Raw genomic sequence first — 19,260 nt, 5'->3', positions numbered from 1 at the left:
GATCTTATCTAGTAGCTGTGTCCTTTTAGTTCCAATCAGCTTGATCTGAAGTGGCTCCCCCCTCCCACAGAGTCAACCTCAATGCTTCCTCCAAGTTGTTCAAGATAGAGGATTGCTGATTCATCAGCCAAATAGAGGTGGAACAGAGCAATCAGCAGGAAATTTATTTTCTCATGTTTGGTCTGATGCCATGAGATTCAACTCCTTCCAACAGTGACACTACCTCTAGAGCCCACCCAAATGGATTATTATGTCAATCGACAATGGATTTGTGATCATCAATAAACTTTTAAGTCAAAATTTTTAATGAATTCAAATTTCACCACCTCTGGTGGGATTTGATGCTGGATCCCCAGACCATTATCCAATTAGTGATATGACCACAATGCCATCACCTCCCCATAAATGCCACAATCTCAATAGCTTTGGCCACTAGGTTCTGTTACTCCTGATTTTGTTGCCAAAGACTTGTTATCGTCTACTGACATTGTAGACGTTAGATCAAATTTATACATACAAAATATATTTGTTCTACGTATTGCTTTCCTGTCACAGTTTTTGATTATTATATTAGTCGCTCCAACCACGTCCTCCGTTTGCCAACAGTACTAAAGTCTGTTTTGACTCTAACAGCGTTATTTTGGTTGGCAGTCAGGAACTAATCAGAAATTGGATTATCTAACTAGTCCTAGGTTAATGTCTTCCAGTTTTCTCCTCTCAAATTGATTTTCATTGACATCACTATTATTCTACAGAAGTGATCTGAAACAGTGAGTTGTTAACAGGCTATTTCAATGCGAAGGCATCGCTGACAAGTTGAATCCTGATTTCACTTGATGTTCGTACCTGAACCTTTTCCAATTCCTATCTAAAAGACACCTCAATTGCCCTGGAAAGGTGAAGCAGCACTAGGGAACTTCAGAGGGCAATTAGTAATCAGCAAGGATGGGATTCAGTCATGATTAGAGCCAGATCCATGGTAGGAATAACAGGTTTTCTTCACAAATTAGGTACTTGGGTTTTATAACAATTTGAAAAGTTACTTTTACTGACACCACTATTATATTTCTGTTCTTCTAACTCAAATTCTCAAGCTGCCTTATGGCATTCCTTCTCTCATTCCCTGGATTACTAATTGCCCAGCAAACAGAGGTCAGTTAGTTCAATTGGCTGGACAACTGGTTTACGATGCAGAGTACGGTCAACAGAACAGGTTTGATGACTGAGGTTCTCCTTCTCAACCACTACCCTCACCTGAGGCGTGGTGACCCTCAGGTTAAACCAACACCAGACATCTCTCTCTATTGAGATAGCAGCCCTGTGGCCCAGTAGGAGTATGACAACTTTACCTTTTAATAGCCCAGTAACATTACCATTATACTCCCATTCCTCTGTATAATTCTATGAGGCTTAAACCAACTTGAATCATTCAAACATTGGTGACCCTTCTTTGAGGTGCTCAGACATTAGGAACTGGAATTCCTTCCCGTTAACTATGCACATCCTTAAAGCCTACCCCTTTGACAAAGCCTTTGTTCACTTGCCATAATATTTCATTTTTAAAAATTCTCTCGTGGGGCGTGGGTCTCGCTGACTGGGCCAGAATTTATTGCACAACTCTAGTTGCCCTTGAGAGGGTGGTGGTGAGGTGCTTTCTTGAACCTTCTTGGACAAACATAAGTGTTTGTGACTCACAGTGAAACTATTCAATCCTGGCAAATTTTTGGGGATCTACTTACTATGTTAACAATGCTATGTACATGCTGGTTGGTATTAAGCTGAGCTAAAGTTTTGGGTGCTCGATAGTACATTTTCATCCTTTGTCCTTGATGTTCTTTCTTTGTTTCTGCAGCATGCCCAGAACATTCATTTGGGGAGAACTGCAGCCAGTCTTGTCATTGTCTAAATGGTGCCAGCTGTGATCATGTGACCGGTCAGTGCAGCTGTCTTCCTGGCTGGACGGGAACCACATGTCAGAGAGGTACATTCTGCTTCACACTACAACCATACAGCCACCTCCCTTTGAAACAGATGACAATAAACATAGGCATGCTATAAAGTTCCACAGCTTCCCAGAGACCTGCAGATCTACCCCTCCCTACTTCTCTTCATCAGCCTCCTCTTTTCTTCCTTCTCTGTTTCTCACCGTCCCCTCCCCCTCTGTCCCAACCTCATTCTCTTTGCCTCCTCACTCGCACTGTTAGCGTAGGTGTGACAAACCTCCAGGGAAGCATCTACTAAAGTTAGAAAGCCTTCACTCAAACCCCATTGGTTTTGTGTAACCAAATAGATGACATTGCAATGTTCAGAGACCTCAATTATTGTCTGTGTGTGTTGGAGAACTTCAGAGTTTACATATACATCAATTGTGATATACCTTTTGCAGGAAATCTATTTCCTGGTTTTTTTAATGTACTGAAGACTATCTTGACCCAGTGGTGTTTTTGGACTGATTTGAGAGCTCACTAAAATTTAGTCTGATGCACAGCATCTTTGAGATAAATATAACATCCTTATCTAAAGACCGTTTTTAAAACCTTTCCCAGCATGTTCAGCCGGTTTCTATGGTGCCAATTGCTTGCAAAGGTGCATCTGTCGTAATGGTGGAACATGTGATCATGTGACTGGTCACTGTACATGCCCATTAGGATGGACGGGAGTAGCGTGTGAGCTGGGTAAGTAGTGAAAATGAACAAACACTGTTCTTGCTTTGCTTATCTTTACTGTTTGGGTTATAGATGGTTCTGTGGTATGTTTAAAAAGACAAAAAAATGCTGTTATGTATTAAACTGTCCTAACGTAATTCATAGCCGATATAATACTCTGATATATAGATAGTATTATAATGTTACTATAAGCAATTTTATAAGTGCTTGTTCAGGAGTACAGAACTTGAATATTGCTGGAAAAGGACTCATTTTGTCGAGGCTTTTTTTAGGATGTTCTGTCTGTCACACAGATGAGTAATGTGGTTTATGAATTTCATTGCCAGTATGATGCTGGCTGTATATTCCAAGGACTTGTAGTTTATATTAAACGGCATGTCCCTTTGGCTATTTGCAACGAGCAGGGTACTAGCTGTAGCCAACCAGCATGTGTTTGGAAAACCCAAACACAGTGTCTAATATTAGATGAGATCCTCTGATTGGATAATGATTGCTAAATAATTTTCAGTAAGCTAAGAATTACGATGACAACCAGTGTAAACCTGTCAATCAGACTTGCAGTGTGGTGCATTTGTGTGTACTAGAATATACATATATCAGGAAGAAAGAAATAGCATGTGCATGTATTGCACCTGTTTCAACTCAACAAAAAAAGTGATAAAAACCAAAAGAACTGCAGACAGTGTAAATCAGAATCAAAAACAGAAATTGCTGGAAAAGCTCAGTAGGTCAGACAGTATCTGTGAAGAGAAATCAGAGTGAATGTTTTGGGTTGAGAGACCCTTCCTCAGAACAAAATATGATCATCATTCTCTGGTTCATCTTGGAGGATTTGTCATCTAACTGCTGCATTCTCCATGGTAACGTCTCTACCAATCAGAATCCACTTGCTAACGAATCAGCATTATTTTCTCATACAGTTGAAAAAAGGTTTTCCCTTTACATTGGTGTTTCTTGCAAGATGAGTGCAAAATGAAAAGCTTCAACAAAATGGGTCTTTTATCAGCAAGACAAACACTTTCGTTGTTAGTGGCAATTTACAATGAGTTGACAATAAGATAGCCTGTTTATAGATATGTTGTTTGGTGAGAATACATAGAACATAGAACATAGAAGAATACAGCGCAGTACAGGCCCTTCGGCCCTCGATGTTGCGCCGATCAAAGCCCACCTAACCTACACTAACCCACTATCCTCCATATACCTATCCAATGCCCGCTTAAATACCAATAAAGAGGGAGAGTCCACCACTGCTACTGGCAGGGCATTCCATGAACTTACGACTCGCTGAGTGAAGAACCTACCCCTAACATCAGTCCTATATCTACCCCCCCTTAATACAAGGAACTATTATTTGCTGTTCTTCAAATCTTGCCATATTGGATCCTTTACGCTCGTGAAGCTTGAATTTGACTTTGACGGATACAAATAACGTGATTAATTTCTGGTTTGAGGATCAACTGATTTATGATTTAGCCCTCAGTGGCTAACTAACTTATCGACGTATGGTAACCTACTCTTGATCTTAACAGAATGTACTCCCGGAAAGTATGGTCTGGACTGCCAACTGCTGTGTGACTGCCTGAACGGTGGGCTGTGTGATCGTCAGAGTGGGAACTGTACCTGCCAGCCAGGGTGGTTAGGTGACAAATGTCAAACCCGTGAGTAACATTTGAGTACGTCAGCCAGTGGGGGAGCGTTTTGGAGGCAGTTTTAGCAGCCAATCAATTCTTTCGTTCTCGGTGTATGGGCCTTGCTGGCAAAGCTTCCATTTATTGACCATCCCTAAGATAGTGGGCTACCTTATTTCTCATCACAGTTTTATATAACTGAATGGCGTACTAGATCACTTTGGACAGCAGTTAAGTGTCAATTGCATTGGTATGTGAGGCTGGAGTTGCATGTAAGCCAGACTAGGTAAAGACAACAGATTTCCTTCTGTAAAAGAGATTTGTGAAAATGTAGGGTTTTTACAACATAGTCACATTTTTGAGTTCAAATTCTCAAACTGCTTTGATGAGATTTAATCTCATATTTTTAAAATTAATTCATGGGGTGTGGGCATCACTAGTTGAGCCAGCATTTATTGCCCATCCCTAGATGACCTTGAGAAGTTGGATGGTGAGTGTATTTTGAACCACCCGAAGTCCATTTGATTTAAGTAGATCTACAACGTTAGGATACAAGTTCCTTAATTTTAACTCAGTGACACTGAAGGCATGTGTCCAGGCCTTGCTGCATTTGGATTCAATGACTGAGGAATCATGAACAATGTAAGAAATGACCTAATCATCAATGAACATCTCCGCTTCTGACTTGGTGATGGAGAACAGGTCATTACTCAAGCAGCTGAAGTTGGTTGGGGTAAGGACATTATTCTGCAGAACTCCTGCAGAGATGTCTTGAAGCTAAGATGACTGACCTCCAACAGTTATGACCATTTTCCTTTGTGACAGGTATGACTCCAAGTAGCATAGAGTTTTCCCCATGATTCCCATTAAGTACAGTTTTGCTCGGGCTCCTCAATGCCACACTTGATTAAATATGACTTTGATGCCAAAGGTAGTCATTCTGGAATTCAATTTTTTGTCCAAGTTTGAAATAAGACTCTAATGAGGTCAGGGATTGACCCTGGCAGAATCCAACCCTGACCATGTTATTGTTAAGCAAGTCTTGCATGATAGCACATTTAATGACAGATTTCATCACTTTACTGATGATTGAGAGTAGACTGGTGTAGTAGTACTTGGCTGAGTTGGATTTGTCCTGCTTTTTGAGTACAGGGCATACCTGGGCAATCTTATACATTGTTAGGTATTTTTACAAGTTTACAGAATTTGTTAAATTCACTAGGTTGAGGCTATCTCAATTCTCTTTTATTTTTCTCATTTTTGGCTTGGAACTGTGAGAGCCAGTTGAGATTTGAACCTGGAACGTTCTTTTAAAAAGAGGAGTCAACAGAACACTAATGTCTGCTGTTGGGCACTGGCCTGGAAAGATAATGTAGGCTAATTACTGCTTTAAGTACCTGTAGGTGATTGGACGCCAAGATTTTTTATGCTCAGGGACTGATAGCTGATTGGGAGTTAAATTGGTCAATCAAAGGAGGACTGCTGCTGGTCAACCAATCACAGAGAACGTTGAAAAAAGAAAGAGAAAAAAACAAGGAATCAACTTTGTTTTAGTCAGCAGGCAATTTTATTTTAGAAGCTGCCGACTGGCAGTTACAAAACTAAACAATTTTAAAACATAGGTATGTATATGAGTGAAAGGATTTTGCCTCAAAGCATGAGTTAGCCTAAGTTTCATACGAATTATAAAATCATGACTGTCTGTGTGGAGTTTGCACATTCTCCCCATGTCTACGTGGGTTTCCTCCAGGTGCTCCGGTTTCCTCCCACAGTCTAAAGATGTGCAGGTCAGGTGAATTGGCCATGCTAAATTGCCCATAGTGTTGGGTGCAGGGGTAAGTGTAGGGGAATGGGTCTGGGTGGGTTGCTCTTCGGAGGGTCATTGTGGGCTTGATGGGCCAAAGGGCCTGTTTCCACACTGTAGGGAATCTAATCTTGTCATTTGACTGGGGCGATGTAGTATTGTTCCCTCACAGAAAGTGTTTGCAACTAATCACAGGCAACAAGAATATAATTTAATTCCTCATTTTTTTGATTAAGTTGGAATGATTAATTATTGAAAAATACCTCAATCTATGTTGGTGTCATTTTAAAAAGTTAAATCAGAACTAAAAGTTAAAATTACGATTAAGCTCATCTCTCAATTAGCATGAGTTGTAGATGTTCCTAAACCTTACTCTCTTGTCGGTTTTGTGCTCTGTATCTCCTCCCTACTTTTGGAATTGAAGAAATATTCACCTCCTTGCCACCTCATCAAGAAGGATGGGTAGGAGAGTCCATTAAAGACTTTCTTGACTTACTAGCAATAAACACTTTTAAGCGGTCAGTGCGCAGTTATTTAAGAATCTCAACTCACTACTGCCCCAGTTACTGGTTATGATGTGGAGGAGCCAGTGTTGGACTCAGATGGACAAAGTTAAAAATCACACAACACCAGGTTATAGTCCAACAGGTTTATTTGGAAGTACTAGCTTTCAGAGCGCTGTTCCTTCATCAGGTAGCTGTGGAACAGGATCATAAGATACAGAATGCCACTTGATGGAGGAGCAGCGCTCCGAAAGCTAGTACTTCCAAATAAATCTGGCATTGTGTGATTTTAACCCAGTTACTGGCAACAGAGGCCATCTTATGGCAAGGTGGGACTCTATTGTTTAAGTTTGCAATAGAATGAGAAGCTTTCTAGTCTGCTCTTAAGCTGATTTGCTTGTGACCTGGCAAGCTTTCTCAGTCGTGGGGACTGTGAATAAATTACCACACAACTCAATTTGACCTGCAAATTGCAGTTTGTCTGTTTATTGTTGGGACTCCTGTCTGACACTAGCCCCTACCTGTTTCCCTGTATGACAGCTTGTCCAAAGGGTACCTATGGAGAGTTCTGTGAGGAATATTGCAACTGTGAGCATGGAGCATCATGTCACCATGTGACAGGAAACTGCCAGTGCACCAGGGGATGGAGAGGGAGACGATGCGAGAAAGGTCAGTGAATTGATCAATGTAAAAATCATGTCCAGAATTTCATAATTCAGTCTCATAACCTTAATTTTAACATTCCTTCTCCATTTTAGGTCATAGTACAAATGTACAAACTGAAAACAGGAGTAAGCAATTCAGCTGCTCGAGCCAGCTCCACCATTTGAGATTATGACTGATTTGATTGTGGCCAGTCCTTGACCTACTATAACCTTTGGCTCCCTTTTTAATCCTATAAACTGCTGTATCTAATAATTTATCCCACCCTATCCTATTTACGTACTTTTACAATTACCTTGTGCCCTCTTCACAACTTAGTCTCCTATCTGTCTTCGTGCCATGAGTAAATTTAACAACTGTACATTCTCTCCTCTGAACTAAGTCAGTGACATAGGTTGTAAATAGTTGAGATCCCAGCATTGATCTCTGTTGCACGTTTCCAATTCAAACAATGGCCTACTTTCCTGATGAAGGGCTTTTGCCCGAAATGTCGATTTTCTTGCTCCTCGGATGCTGCCTGACCTGCTGCGTTTTTCCAGCACCACTTCAATCTTGACTCTAATCTCCAGTATCTGCAGTTCCCATTTTTGTCTAATTAGGTCTATTGTCTGCTTCCAGGTAACCAATTAGCTAACCAATCCTCTGTCCATGCTACTATGTTACTCTGCGTACCATGAGTTCTTTTCCTGTGTCATAACTCCATTATGGCACCTTATCAAATGTTCTTCGGAAATTTAAATATATTACACCTGCAGGTTCCTCTTTGTCTGTAATGCTTATTACTTCCTTAATTCTAATAAATTCATCAAACATAGTTTCTCTTTCACAAAATCACATTGATGCTGCCGATTGCATTGTTTTCTAAGTGCCCTGTTATAATCTCTCTAAAACTGATTTTATCATTTTGCCTGTATTAAATATTAGACTAACTGGCTTGAAGTTTACTATTTTCCTCCTTTCAAGAATAGTGGAGTTAGTTTTCATGTTGTCCAATCTGATAAGACCTTCTGGGAATCTAGAGAATTTTGGAAAATTACAACCATGAGAATAGGGTAGACCTGGATTTGACTGGTCTGATGAGCTTATTGTAAAAGTGTGGACCATTTAATAGTCTTTTCGTGGGATGTTTGGTCGAGGGTATGACAAACATTGGATAGGATTCTCAATTTCCATGTCTGTTTTCTGTTCACCAATTTCACATGTTGTTGGGGTATTGAGTATAAGAGCTGGCAAGTCATGTTAAAATTGTACAAGACATTGGTTCGGCCACATTTAGAATACTGTGTACAGTTCTGATCTCCACATTACCAAAACGATGTGGACGCTTTGGAGAGGGTGCAGAGAAGGTTTACGAGGATGTTGCCTGGTATGGAAGGTGCTAGCTATGAAGAGAGGTTAAGTAGATTAGGTTTATTTTCATTTGAAAAAAGGAGATTGAGGGGGGACCTGATTGAGGTTTACAAAATCACGAAAGCTATAGACAGAGTGAATAGAGACAAGTTTTTTCCCAGGGTGAAGGATTCAATAACAAGAGGTCACACTTTCAAGGTGAGAGGTGGAAAGTTTAAGGGGGATACACATGGCAAGTACTTTACACAGAGGATGGTGGGTGTCTGGAACACGTTGCCAGCAGAGGTGGTAGAGGCAGGCACAGTAGATTCATTTAAGATGTGTCTGGACAGATGCATGAGTAAGTGGGGAGCAGAGCGATACAGATGCTTAGGAATTGGGTGGCAGGTTTAGACAGTAGATTTGAATCAGCTCAGGCTTGGAGGGCCGAAGGGCCTGTTCCTGGCTGTAAACTTTCTTTGTTCTTTGAAGATTATAATCAGGAATGTGCCATTGTTACATCTTCCTCTTATGATGCTTTTCTAGGACCTCATATCCATAGAAATCCTTACTATAACAGCAGAGCTTTCATCATCACCGGCACTTCAGGTGATGCTCCCATTTAAATGGCAGCTTCCAAAATCAGACTGAATCCCCAATAACTCAAACCTCTGGCCTTGTTCACAGCTGTGCACAAATTAGGATTCTCCAATTAACAATTCTCCCCTAATTGGAGTCAAACGCTTTCTGGAGTACATCATAATGACTTCCACTATCCCCTGTCACCTCCAAAATTTGGAAATCAACTTCCTGTCTGATTGATGTTGACAGGTTAAAGATACTGAGTAATATTTATTTGCAGGAGGAATAATAACCAGAAGCGACATTATCCAGGAAAAATCTGAAAGTGGTACCAGACGTAAAATTAGTTCACAGGTGGTTGATACATTCTTTTTCTGATCAATGCTTCTTACAGACTTTTCACTGAAAATTCTTGAAGGTATAGTTTGCAACAAGAACTCACAAGGAAACAAACACTTGAACATCTTTCCCCTGTTCGTATGTGTTAATGGAAATCATGGGATTTCATTCTTGAGTTACAAGGGTGTCCTTTATTGAGACAAATGCAAACCTTGGAAGCATGATCCACACCAAACACACTTTACAATGAACCGTGTATTAATGGTCCAGGAAACGAGCCTCACCTCACATCTTTCCAGTGATGGTCCATCTGTTCTTGCCATCACAACCTCATTGCGACCAAACTGCACTCTGGGAAATCGCATTGTGAATCAGGTGAACCATGACTATTGGATGGCCACAGAGTTAAGGGTTAGTCCACCAAGCTACTCCAGGGACACAGCTAGGTTGAATTATAGTTCTATTCTTTAGTTCCATTACTGTCACTGACTGAAATCACTTAAAGGCAGATAGTAATTTTTTTCAAGTTCCCTCACTCTTACTTTCCTTGTATTTTAAGAAAAGCCCAAGCCTATTAGGCTAATGATTTGTTATTACTGTGCCTGGTTCTGGATACCCTGTGATTTTGGCGTAATGGACTGTCTAATTAATATGAAATTATATGAGACTTGCTGCCAGATAATTTGCCAACCTAATCTTGACTTGGTCTTTCGCCCAAATAACTGAGTTTGTCCATTATCCATGTACTCAACTCAACAACCTCCTATTAGTCTTGTAGCTGATGTTAATCCTCATTTCGCCTTCTCCTCTAGCTTGTTGGCCTGGCTACTATGGTGACGATTGTGCGCAGCGGTGTAACTGTTCCCCCAACACCCCCTGCAACCATGTGACAGGTGAATGTGGCTGCCCTCCAGGATTTACAGGCAATGGGTGTGAACAGAGTAAGTACTTCATGACATTTGTCTTCATCACGCTCATAATAATCATCAGGAATAAAATTGTGGAAAACCTGAATTAAAACTGATTCATGTCTCGAAGAAAAGCATCAGTTGAAGCATTATTCTTCCTTTGACACTACATCAAAATATAATTGGTTCCGTTATGAGTAAACGAGAGGCTGGTATTGATTAAGTCTCTCAAGATGCCCTTAATCAGTTTACCTCAAATTACCAAGAGGTACAATGACTGTTATGTAAGAAGCAGATATACACAGCAAGATCCCACAAGCAATGATGAGATGAATAACCACTTAATTTGCATTTGATGATGTTCATTAAGGAAATAGTGTAAAACAAAATACCAGCAACCCTCTGCTTATCTTCCAGTGGTGTTGTGGTACACAGAGTATCTGCTCCTGCAGGCAGAGACACTTAGCCGAAACACTGCATCTCCCCGACAGTACACCAATACTCATTAGGTCCTGGAGCAGGGCTTGAACCCACAAACTTCTGATTCGGGAAAAACTCAACATGCATATTCCATTTATTCGTTATAAAACATCACAGGAGTCTTAGACAAGATTTTACAGTCGAAAAGTATGGCGCTGGAAAAGCACAGCAGGTCTGGCAGCATCCGAGGAGCGGGCGAATACTGCCTGACCTGCTGTGCTTGTCCAGTGCCACACTTTTTGACTCTGACTCTCCAGCATTTGCAGCCTTCACTTTCTCCTAGACAAAATTTTACAACCAGCCATAAGGAGAAATGACCAAAAGCTTGGTCAATAAAGACTTGGGGATGAAAGGGTTATGATAGCGCCAGAGTGACACAGTGGCAGTTGGAGCATACATGCTGGAACAACAAGTGTATGGATGCTGTAAATTGCTGATTGAAAGCCCAATCCAAATTGCTGACCTGCAATTTCTGACTCAGATGCTGACTCACCAACTATGCCTCTCCAGAAGAAGTCATAGAGGCATACAGTGCAGAAAAGGCCCTTTGGCTCACTGAGTCTTCACTAACATAACTACCATTAAAGGCATTCTAATTACAATTTCTTGCATGTATCCCACATCCTTGAATGTTATGATATTTCAAGTGCTCATTTAGAGTCAAATAGCATTGACTACATAGCTTTATCAGTCTTCTTGCAGATTTTTACCTATCATTTTTTTCTCTTTTTTTGCTTGTCTTTGCAGTTAACCTTTCACACATTTTATCTGTTGTCTCTTTCATTAGCCTGCCTCCCGGGTACTTATGGACAGAACTGTAACCAGGTGTGCCAGTGTTCAGCTCAAAACCAACAGTGCCACCCAGTGAGTGGAGAATGCATCTGTGCACCTGGTTACCATGGAGACAACTGCAACCTGAGTGAGTTTTGCTCAACTTGATTGACCTGTATGATCCACAGGTGGTCACTGCACCTTAGGCAACAGTCAAGATAAACTGTAAAGCAAGACTGACTGAATCCTTTGAGTGGCTCAGTAGATAGCTGTGCATCCTTCAGTTGCATGGCCTTACATTCAATCCCCTAACTGTTGATCTGAGCAGCAATGAAAAGGAAAGAACTTGTATTCTTATAGCACATTACATATCCTCAGAATCCCCCTAAATACTTGACTGCCATATCAAGGACTTTGCCTGACATGTAGTCATTGTTTTAATGTAGGGCTGTGGCAGCCAATTGGCTGACAGCAAAGTGCCACAAGATGCAAAAGGGTGATGGAAGCTGATTCAGTAATAATCCTCATAAGGAAATTGGGTAAATATTTGAAAAGGAAAAATATTGAGGGTTATGAAGAATGGGCAGGAAGGAATGGAACTAATGAATCAAGCTCTAAGAACTAGTACAGCCACAATGGGCTGTGGAGAAAAGCCCTTGAAAGGTGAATAGGTGATTCTCTGGCAGGGTGGACAGGTCTCTGATTATCTTGTGATGTTCTGTTTCTTCTCTAATCCCCTAAAAGGATGTCCAGACGGGAGGTATGGATCCAACTGCGCCCAGCTGTGTCAATGTTTGAACAGAGGCCTGTGCGAAACAGTGACTGGGACATGTATCTGTCCACCTGGGTATGTCGGAGCTGACTGTAATCAGAGTAAGTGAACAGCAACATGAGGAGGACTCAGTTATTGAAGGGTGTGGATCTACATTAGAGAGCTGGGGCTGAGTGCATTATTTCCAACCCTCAACTGAATTGGGACAGAAGACTTTAAAACATTATCAATAAAATAAAATCCATCCTCTGTGCCTGCAGGTGAAAACAAAATCCACATCATGTCTTGGAGATAAATATTTGAAAAAGTAATTATCTTAAATCATGTGAAGAAGCAATAGAGGAATGGGATTATGTAGATATCTGTTGCAGAAAGTGAGCATGAAGACAGTGGTTGAATGGTCTCTGTCTATGCTCTGAGTTTGCTTCTGTCTGCTCTGGTTTCTGGAGAAGACTAGTGACCTTGGGTTAACACTACGTCTCCTTTTACCCCAAGCCTGTCCCACTCGATACTACGGGATGGATTGCTCTACAGCCTGTTCCTGTGGTGAAGGTGCAAAGTGTGACCACGTGACTGGAAGATGTATCTGTCCAGCAGGCAGGATTGGTTCCCAGTGCCAACATGGTGAGTAACATATTGTCCCGAGTCTGAGTGATGGGCCCTTGCTATTCGCTCACATGATATCTGGCAACCTGTCTTAGGAGGGCAGGTCATTTCAACAGTGAAACAACAATCTAGTTTAGTATCGGAGCTGGATGGGGCTGGACTTCAAAGTTTTCAAACCCAAGGTTTAAAGTAAAGTTTTGCATGTGTGTTACAACATCAGCAAAACTCCTCATGAAATCTGCATGCGTTTGTGTGAATCTCTGTCCCTGGTTTCAGTCATTTGTGAGGCCTCCTTGGTAATATGTTTTTGATGGAAATAGGATGTCCTATTGGTTCACAGATTCCACAGAGGGCATTGGATGGTTAGTTGGATAGAAATAGGGAAAAATGCAGGAGATTGGCACTCAGTAATAGAACTGGTACAGACATGATGGGCTGAATGGTTTTCATCTACACCATAACAGTTCTTTCATTCTGTGATTCAAAGCAAAGATAATTAATGGTCTGAGAAAGGTCTAACAGCATTTCTTGACTAATGATCTGATGGAAGAATTGTAGGAGATGATCACCAGCCTACATTACCTGTGGAACAAATATAGTGTGACATCCACACTTTGTCTGACCTCACCAGACCTTAGGGTTCTTAGCTCTAATCTCAGTCTCTTTGTCGCACATTGATATTGAAATGTGTTTGGTAGGTAACCACTATTTTGTATACTCAGTGTGTCCTAAAGGCAGGTTCGGTCAGGGATGCCAATATGTCTGTACGTGCAAGAATGGAGGATTGTGCAACCCAGTTGATGGTTCGTGTTCCTGTGGTCTAGGCTGGACTGGGGCCCTATGTGGACAAGGTGAGCACATCGTACACTCAACAGAAGCTTAAAATTCACAAGGAAAGCACTTAATGTCATTTTGAGATCAATTCTTGAAGGTTCCAGTATGCAAAACCTGCATTTGAAATTTGTGGGTACATTTGATCAGAAATTAAATGTAAATTGAAAATAATCTTTTTCAGAATACAGACCTTCAAGACTGGGTTTCCTTGTCACTAGAAACACTCCCTTGGGTTGATAACCTTTCACATTTGTCCTCGAGTCTGCAGGAACTTAATCTCCTGCAAGCAATATGGGAGTAAAATCATACAGGGTGTTTAAAATGCTGTGCTTCTTAATTTTATTTAAACACTTAACAGGTACTAGCTGTAAAAAAAGAATTGGAGGTTGGGTGTAAAGGTTAGTCAGAGATATTAGAGGTCTTGTGATGAACCCTTTAAGAACATGACTCAAGTTGGCAAACCTGTTTCACATCTCTTTGTCAATTCTTTATCTTCTACATCTGTGTTTTTCATTGGCTTTAGACATGCCTTTAAAGCTACATATAAGGAGATTTCCCTTTTAATAAAGCAATGGCTTTTACCTCCAATAAATTAATACGGAGTAGGAGAAGATCAAGAAAATTCACAGAATAAGAGCAGAAATGTTAGAAAGATCAACTTAAGCATTGGAAGACAGGTACAGAGGTAGACTATTCAATCCCTTGAGGCTGAGGTGCAGAGCTCAGCACACGAGTGTCTAGTGCTGGAAAAGCACAGCAGTTGCATCCGAGGAGCAGAAGAATCGAAATTTCGGGCAGGAGCCCTTCATCCAGCACCACACACTCTCCACTCTGATTTCCAGCATCTGCAGTCCTCACTTTCTCCTGCAGAGCACAGCATCTCTGACACTGCAGCACTCCCGACATTGCAGCACTCCTGACACTGCAGCACTCCCTCAGTACACTATTGGAACATCCACCTAAATTGTTTGCTTAAGTTGCTTGAGTAGCGCTTGAGCTGACGAACTTTTGACTCAGGTGAGAATGTTACCAAATTAGCCAAGGCTGACATCTTAACTTGATAAATTATAATAAAACAAAGCAGAAAACATTGAGACATGGATAAGACAAAGGGAGAGCGAGGGAGCCACTAACAGAGTATTAGGGCTACGCTGTTCAGGAGGGATATTGAGAAGCACCTAAAGACAATGAGCAGTAAATATTTGGAACTCTCTTCCACAAATGGCAGTGGATGCTAGATTAGTTGTTAATTTTAAATCTGAGATAGATACATTTTTGTTAAGCAAAGGAATTAAGGAATACAGGACAAAGGCAGGTATGCAGAGGTAGGCCATAGTTCAGCCATGATCTTATTGGATGGCAGAACAGGCTCGATGGGTTGAATGGCCTATACCTGTTCCTGTGTTCCTATGTAGATAGAAACAGAGGCAAAGACAATGAGAAAGATAGAGAGAAAACAGGATGAAAAATGTAGCAGAAAGACAAACATAGGTAAAGTAGTGCAATTATTTTAACTATTATGAGTTGTTGTCCTATGACATTTCTTGTCATCGTTGTTTTTGAGCCCATTGCCTGTCTCCTGCCACAACTCTCTGGCATGGTGCACTGGAAATCAAGGCCCATTACTGCTGGAGTCATGCAAGTGTGAAAGGATTTATTCAAACTCTCCAAAATCCCCAGTGTATCTGACTGGTGAACTCCAATTAACAGAAAACACTCATCCCATTCTGTACATTACAAGTTAGCAGTTATTTATTCAAAATGCTTTTGACCGATGACTGAAAAGAAGGACCGATTACTATTTTCCTATCTATAACTTAAACAAAGGGCCTTAAAAAATCCATTCTCTTAGAAACAGACACCCAAAAATAGACAAAACACATATTAAGGGTTGAGAACAAACAAAGAAATATCAGTGATATTGAGGTCTGGACAGTGGGCATTGATGAGGTGTTTTACTTGAATTCCATTTGCTTTTGACTTTTTGATGAGGCGACAGGGTTATGGACATAATGATTCTCAACCTTTTATTGTCCACTTGAAGATTTGTATTTTTAAGTCCCCAGCTTATCCAGCTTCTTCTTATAGCTCAAATCGTCCTTTCCCAGCAACATTCTGGTAAATCTTTTCTGAATCCACTCCAGCTTAATAATATCCTTCCTATAACAGGGTGACCAGAACTGGATACAGTACTCCAGAAGAGGCCTCAACATTGTCCTGTGAAACTTCAACATGACCACCTTTTTAGAGGACATTGGACATTGTGGGTAGTAGGGATCCTAAGGGCATTTTCTGAAAGTGAGCTTCCGTTTTTACTTTCAATTTAGGAATTTGCAGAGAGAGAGAGAGATTAGCTCGTTGCTCAAGACTTTATTTTACTTCTCCACTCACGGAAGGATGAGAGAGAGGTGTTTTCCGATTCACAGGCTGGATATTCCTGCTGTTTTCTCCAAACACTAAACCACTTGCCCATGAGCCAATCCTGAAGTTGTTACTGTGCTAAGTACTCCTGCCTGCACATACAACTGGTCATGCTAAAAATCCAATCAAAATCAGTGACTGGTCAAAAACTGGTCCTGGACACACAGCTCCAGAACCTGTGCAGCATTCTCCCCCACTGCTTGTATAAGCCAACATTGAGCACACAACACACAGTAAGTTCCACTAACTCATTCTTTTAAAACCTGCGACATCTTCTTTCACAGTCCCTTGGTTTAAAAGAAGTATTTTGTTCCCATTTCTAAGTCTACAATCCAAAAAAATAAAGATGGCTTTGACTCTCTGCATATGCTTATAAGTTGTTACATCTCTAAATCTTCCCAGTTCTAACTACAGGTTATTGACCTGAAATGTTGTCTGTTTTTCTCTGCACAGATGAGACTTTCCAGCACTTTACGTTTTAATTGAAGATTTCTAGTATCAGCAGTATTTTGATCACTGTTATTGTAAATCGTGTTGGTGATTCTGATTGAGGCAGAGTTCACTGAAACGGCATTCCCATTTTGGTTTTATCTTTTCCAGAGTGTCCCCTTGGGAAATTTGGTGCAAACTGCCAGCTGGACTGTGCATGCCAAAATAATGGCACCTGTAATCGAGTAACCGGATACTGCCAGTGTGCCAGAGGGTATTACGGGAACAACTGTGAGCATGGTGAGTTAGTAGGAATCTTTTATAGACTCATAGAGTCATGCAGCATGAAAACAGATCCTTTGGTCCAACTAGTCCATGCTGCTATAATCCCAATTTAAACTAGTCCCACCTGCCTGCATTTAACCCATATCCTTCCAAACATTTCTTATTTATGGACTTATTCAAATGTCTTTTAAACATTGTAACTGTACCCGCATCCACCACTTCCTCTGGAAGTTCATTCCACACACGAAGCACTCTCTGTGTCCCTCATGTCTTTTTAAAATCTTTCTGCTCTCACCTTAAAAATATGCCTCCTCGGCTTTAAATCCCAACCTAGGGAAGAGATGCCTGCCATTCACCTTTTATATACCCCTCGTGATTTTATAAACCTCTATAACGTCACCCCTCAACTTCCTACCCTCCAGTGAAAAAGAAGTCCCAACTTATCCAGCCTCTTCTTAAAGCTCAAATCGTCCATTCCCGACAACATCCTGGTAAATCTTTGCTGAACCCTCTCCAGCTTAATCATATCTATCCTATAACAGGGCGACCAGAACTGGATACAGTACTCCAGGAGAGGCATCAACATTGTCCTGTATAACTTCAACCAGGTGGCCCAACACCTTTTAAGAGGACACTGGACATTGTGGGTAGTAGGGATCCTAAAGGCAGAAATTACTTTTTATTATTTCTTCTTGGGTTTCTGAGCATCCCCGGCTAGACCAGCATTTACTGAACATCTCTCCAATACAGAAAATTGCATAGTCCTTCTTAAGCACTGCCGATGCTTTGTCACAATTGAGTAGTTTTCCATGACTATTTCTGAGGTCAGTTAATAATCGACCACATCATTGTGTATTCTATGACATGTATTGGACAAACTAAATCGAGTCCACAGGTTTCCCTCCATGAAGGGATGTGAATGAATCAGTTTACGATAATCTTACAGCTTCTGAGTCAATTTCATAGACACCAACATTTTTATTTCCAGAATTTAAAACAAGAGCAGAATTCAAATTCTTTAACCACCCTGGTTAGAGATTACTAGATCAATAGGAGAAAGTGAGGACTGCAGATGCTGGAGATCAGAGCTTTTCCAGCAACACATTTTCAGTACTAGATCAATAACCTTACCAGCACATTACCACCATTGGCCAGGAGGTGATGGCCTAACGGTATTGTCACTGGACTGTCAATCCAGAGACCCAGATAATGTTCTGGGTACCCGGGTTACAATCCTGCCATGGGAGATGGTAGAATTTGAATTCAATAAAAAAATCTGAAACTAAGAAGCTAATGATGACCACGAATCTATTGTTGATTGGTGGAAAAAAACATCTGGTTCACTAATGTCCTTTCGGGAAGGAAACTGCTATCCTTACCTGGTCTTGGCTACAGACCCACAGCAATATGGTTGACTCTTAACTGCCCTCTAGGCAATTAGGGATGGGCAATAAATGCTGTCTAGCCAGTGATGCCCTCATTCTGCGAATAATGTTTCTTTAAAATAATTACTATATCCATAACTGTATAAAATTGTTAAACGAGTCCATCGGACCTACTTTCCCACTTGAGTATCTAATTCAATTTGAGCTTGGGGAGGGCTCTTGGAAGAAAAGGCCAGTTGGAAAAGTCCTGAGAGTGGAAGCAAGTTGGGAAAGAGTGTTAAGGGACTCCATATGCTAAGTTGAAGAGAGGAAGATGAATATTGGTCATGGTGTAGAGTGTGTTTGGGAGTAGAGTGGTGAATGAATATGATACGGTTAGGCTGAGCAGGAACTTGAGGAATGTTCTGTGAAAAGACTTGCATTTATAGGTTTTAATGTTCTGCATGCAATTGGAGTGAAAGTGGACTGCGGGAATAGTAAGAAGGATTTAGTGAACTCTTTTAAGGATTCAAGAATAGGGCCCACAAAAGGAAGGTCGGGTCAGAAAGCAAATCATTTAAGTTAAAAATCACACAACACCAGGTTATACCGACCCGACCCGACAACTAGAAAACTGAATCACATCTGTACTCAAAAAACTTCAGAAATCTGAAGAAATAAATAAGACCGACTTCCAAAAAATGAAACCAGATGGATCCAACACACCACGCTCCCACAGATTACCCAAAATTCACAAACCAGGAGCCCCCCCTCAGACCCATAGTCTCGCTACCTGGAACACCAACTTACAGATTAGCCAAGGAGCTACAGCAAAGACTAAAACACTTAAAAGAAGACTCACACCACTCCATC

At 41.0% G+C, this 19,260-nt stretch overlaps 1 protein-coding gene across 4 annotated transcripts in view; it reads left to right on the top strand.

Annotated features, from left to right (window-relative positions):
* LOC140486975 (uncharacterized) overlaps positions 1–19,260 on the top strand; it is a 436,936-nt gene that overhangs the window by 405,989 nt on the left and 11,687 nt on the right. For all 4 annotated transcript variants that reach the window (XM_072586267.1, XM_072586266.1, XM_072586268.1 and 1 more), the window contains 10 exons: positions 1,853–1,981; positions 2,547–2,675; positions 4,199–4,327; positions 7,145–7,273; positions 10,330–10,458; positions 11,693–11,824; positions 12,421–12,549; positions 12,944–13,072; positions 13,777–13,905; positions 16,910–17,038. In XM_072586267.1, the coding sequence (XP_072442368.1) occupies positions 1,853–1,981; positions 2,547–2,675; positions 4,199–4,327; positions 7,145–7,273; positions 10,330–10,458; positions 11,693–11,824; positions 12,421–12,549; positions 12,944–13,072; positions 13,777–13,905; positions 16,910–17,038 (1,293 nt within the window). The remainder of the gene's footprint in view (positions 1–1,852; positions 1,982–2,546; positions 2,676–4,198; positions 4,328–7,144; positions 7,274–10,329; positions 10,459–11,692; positions 11,825–12,420; positions 12,550–12,943; positions 13,073–13,776; positions 13,906–16,909; positions 17,039–19,260) is intronic.

This window comes from Chiloscyllium punctatum, chromosome 16, assembly GCF_047496795.1.
Source record: "Chiloscyllium punctatum isolate Juve2018m chromosome 16, sChiPun1.3, whole genome shotgun sequence".
NCBI lineage: Eukaryota > Metazoa > Chordata > Chondrichthyes > Orectolobiformes > Hemiscylliidae > Chiloscyllium > Chiloscyllium punctatum.
Note: the sequence above shows the minus strand (reverse complement) of the source record. Positions and strands in the feature narration are given on the sequence as shown.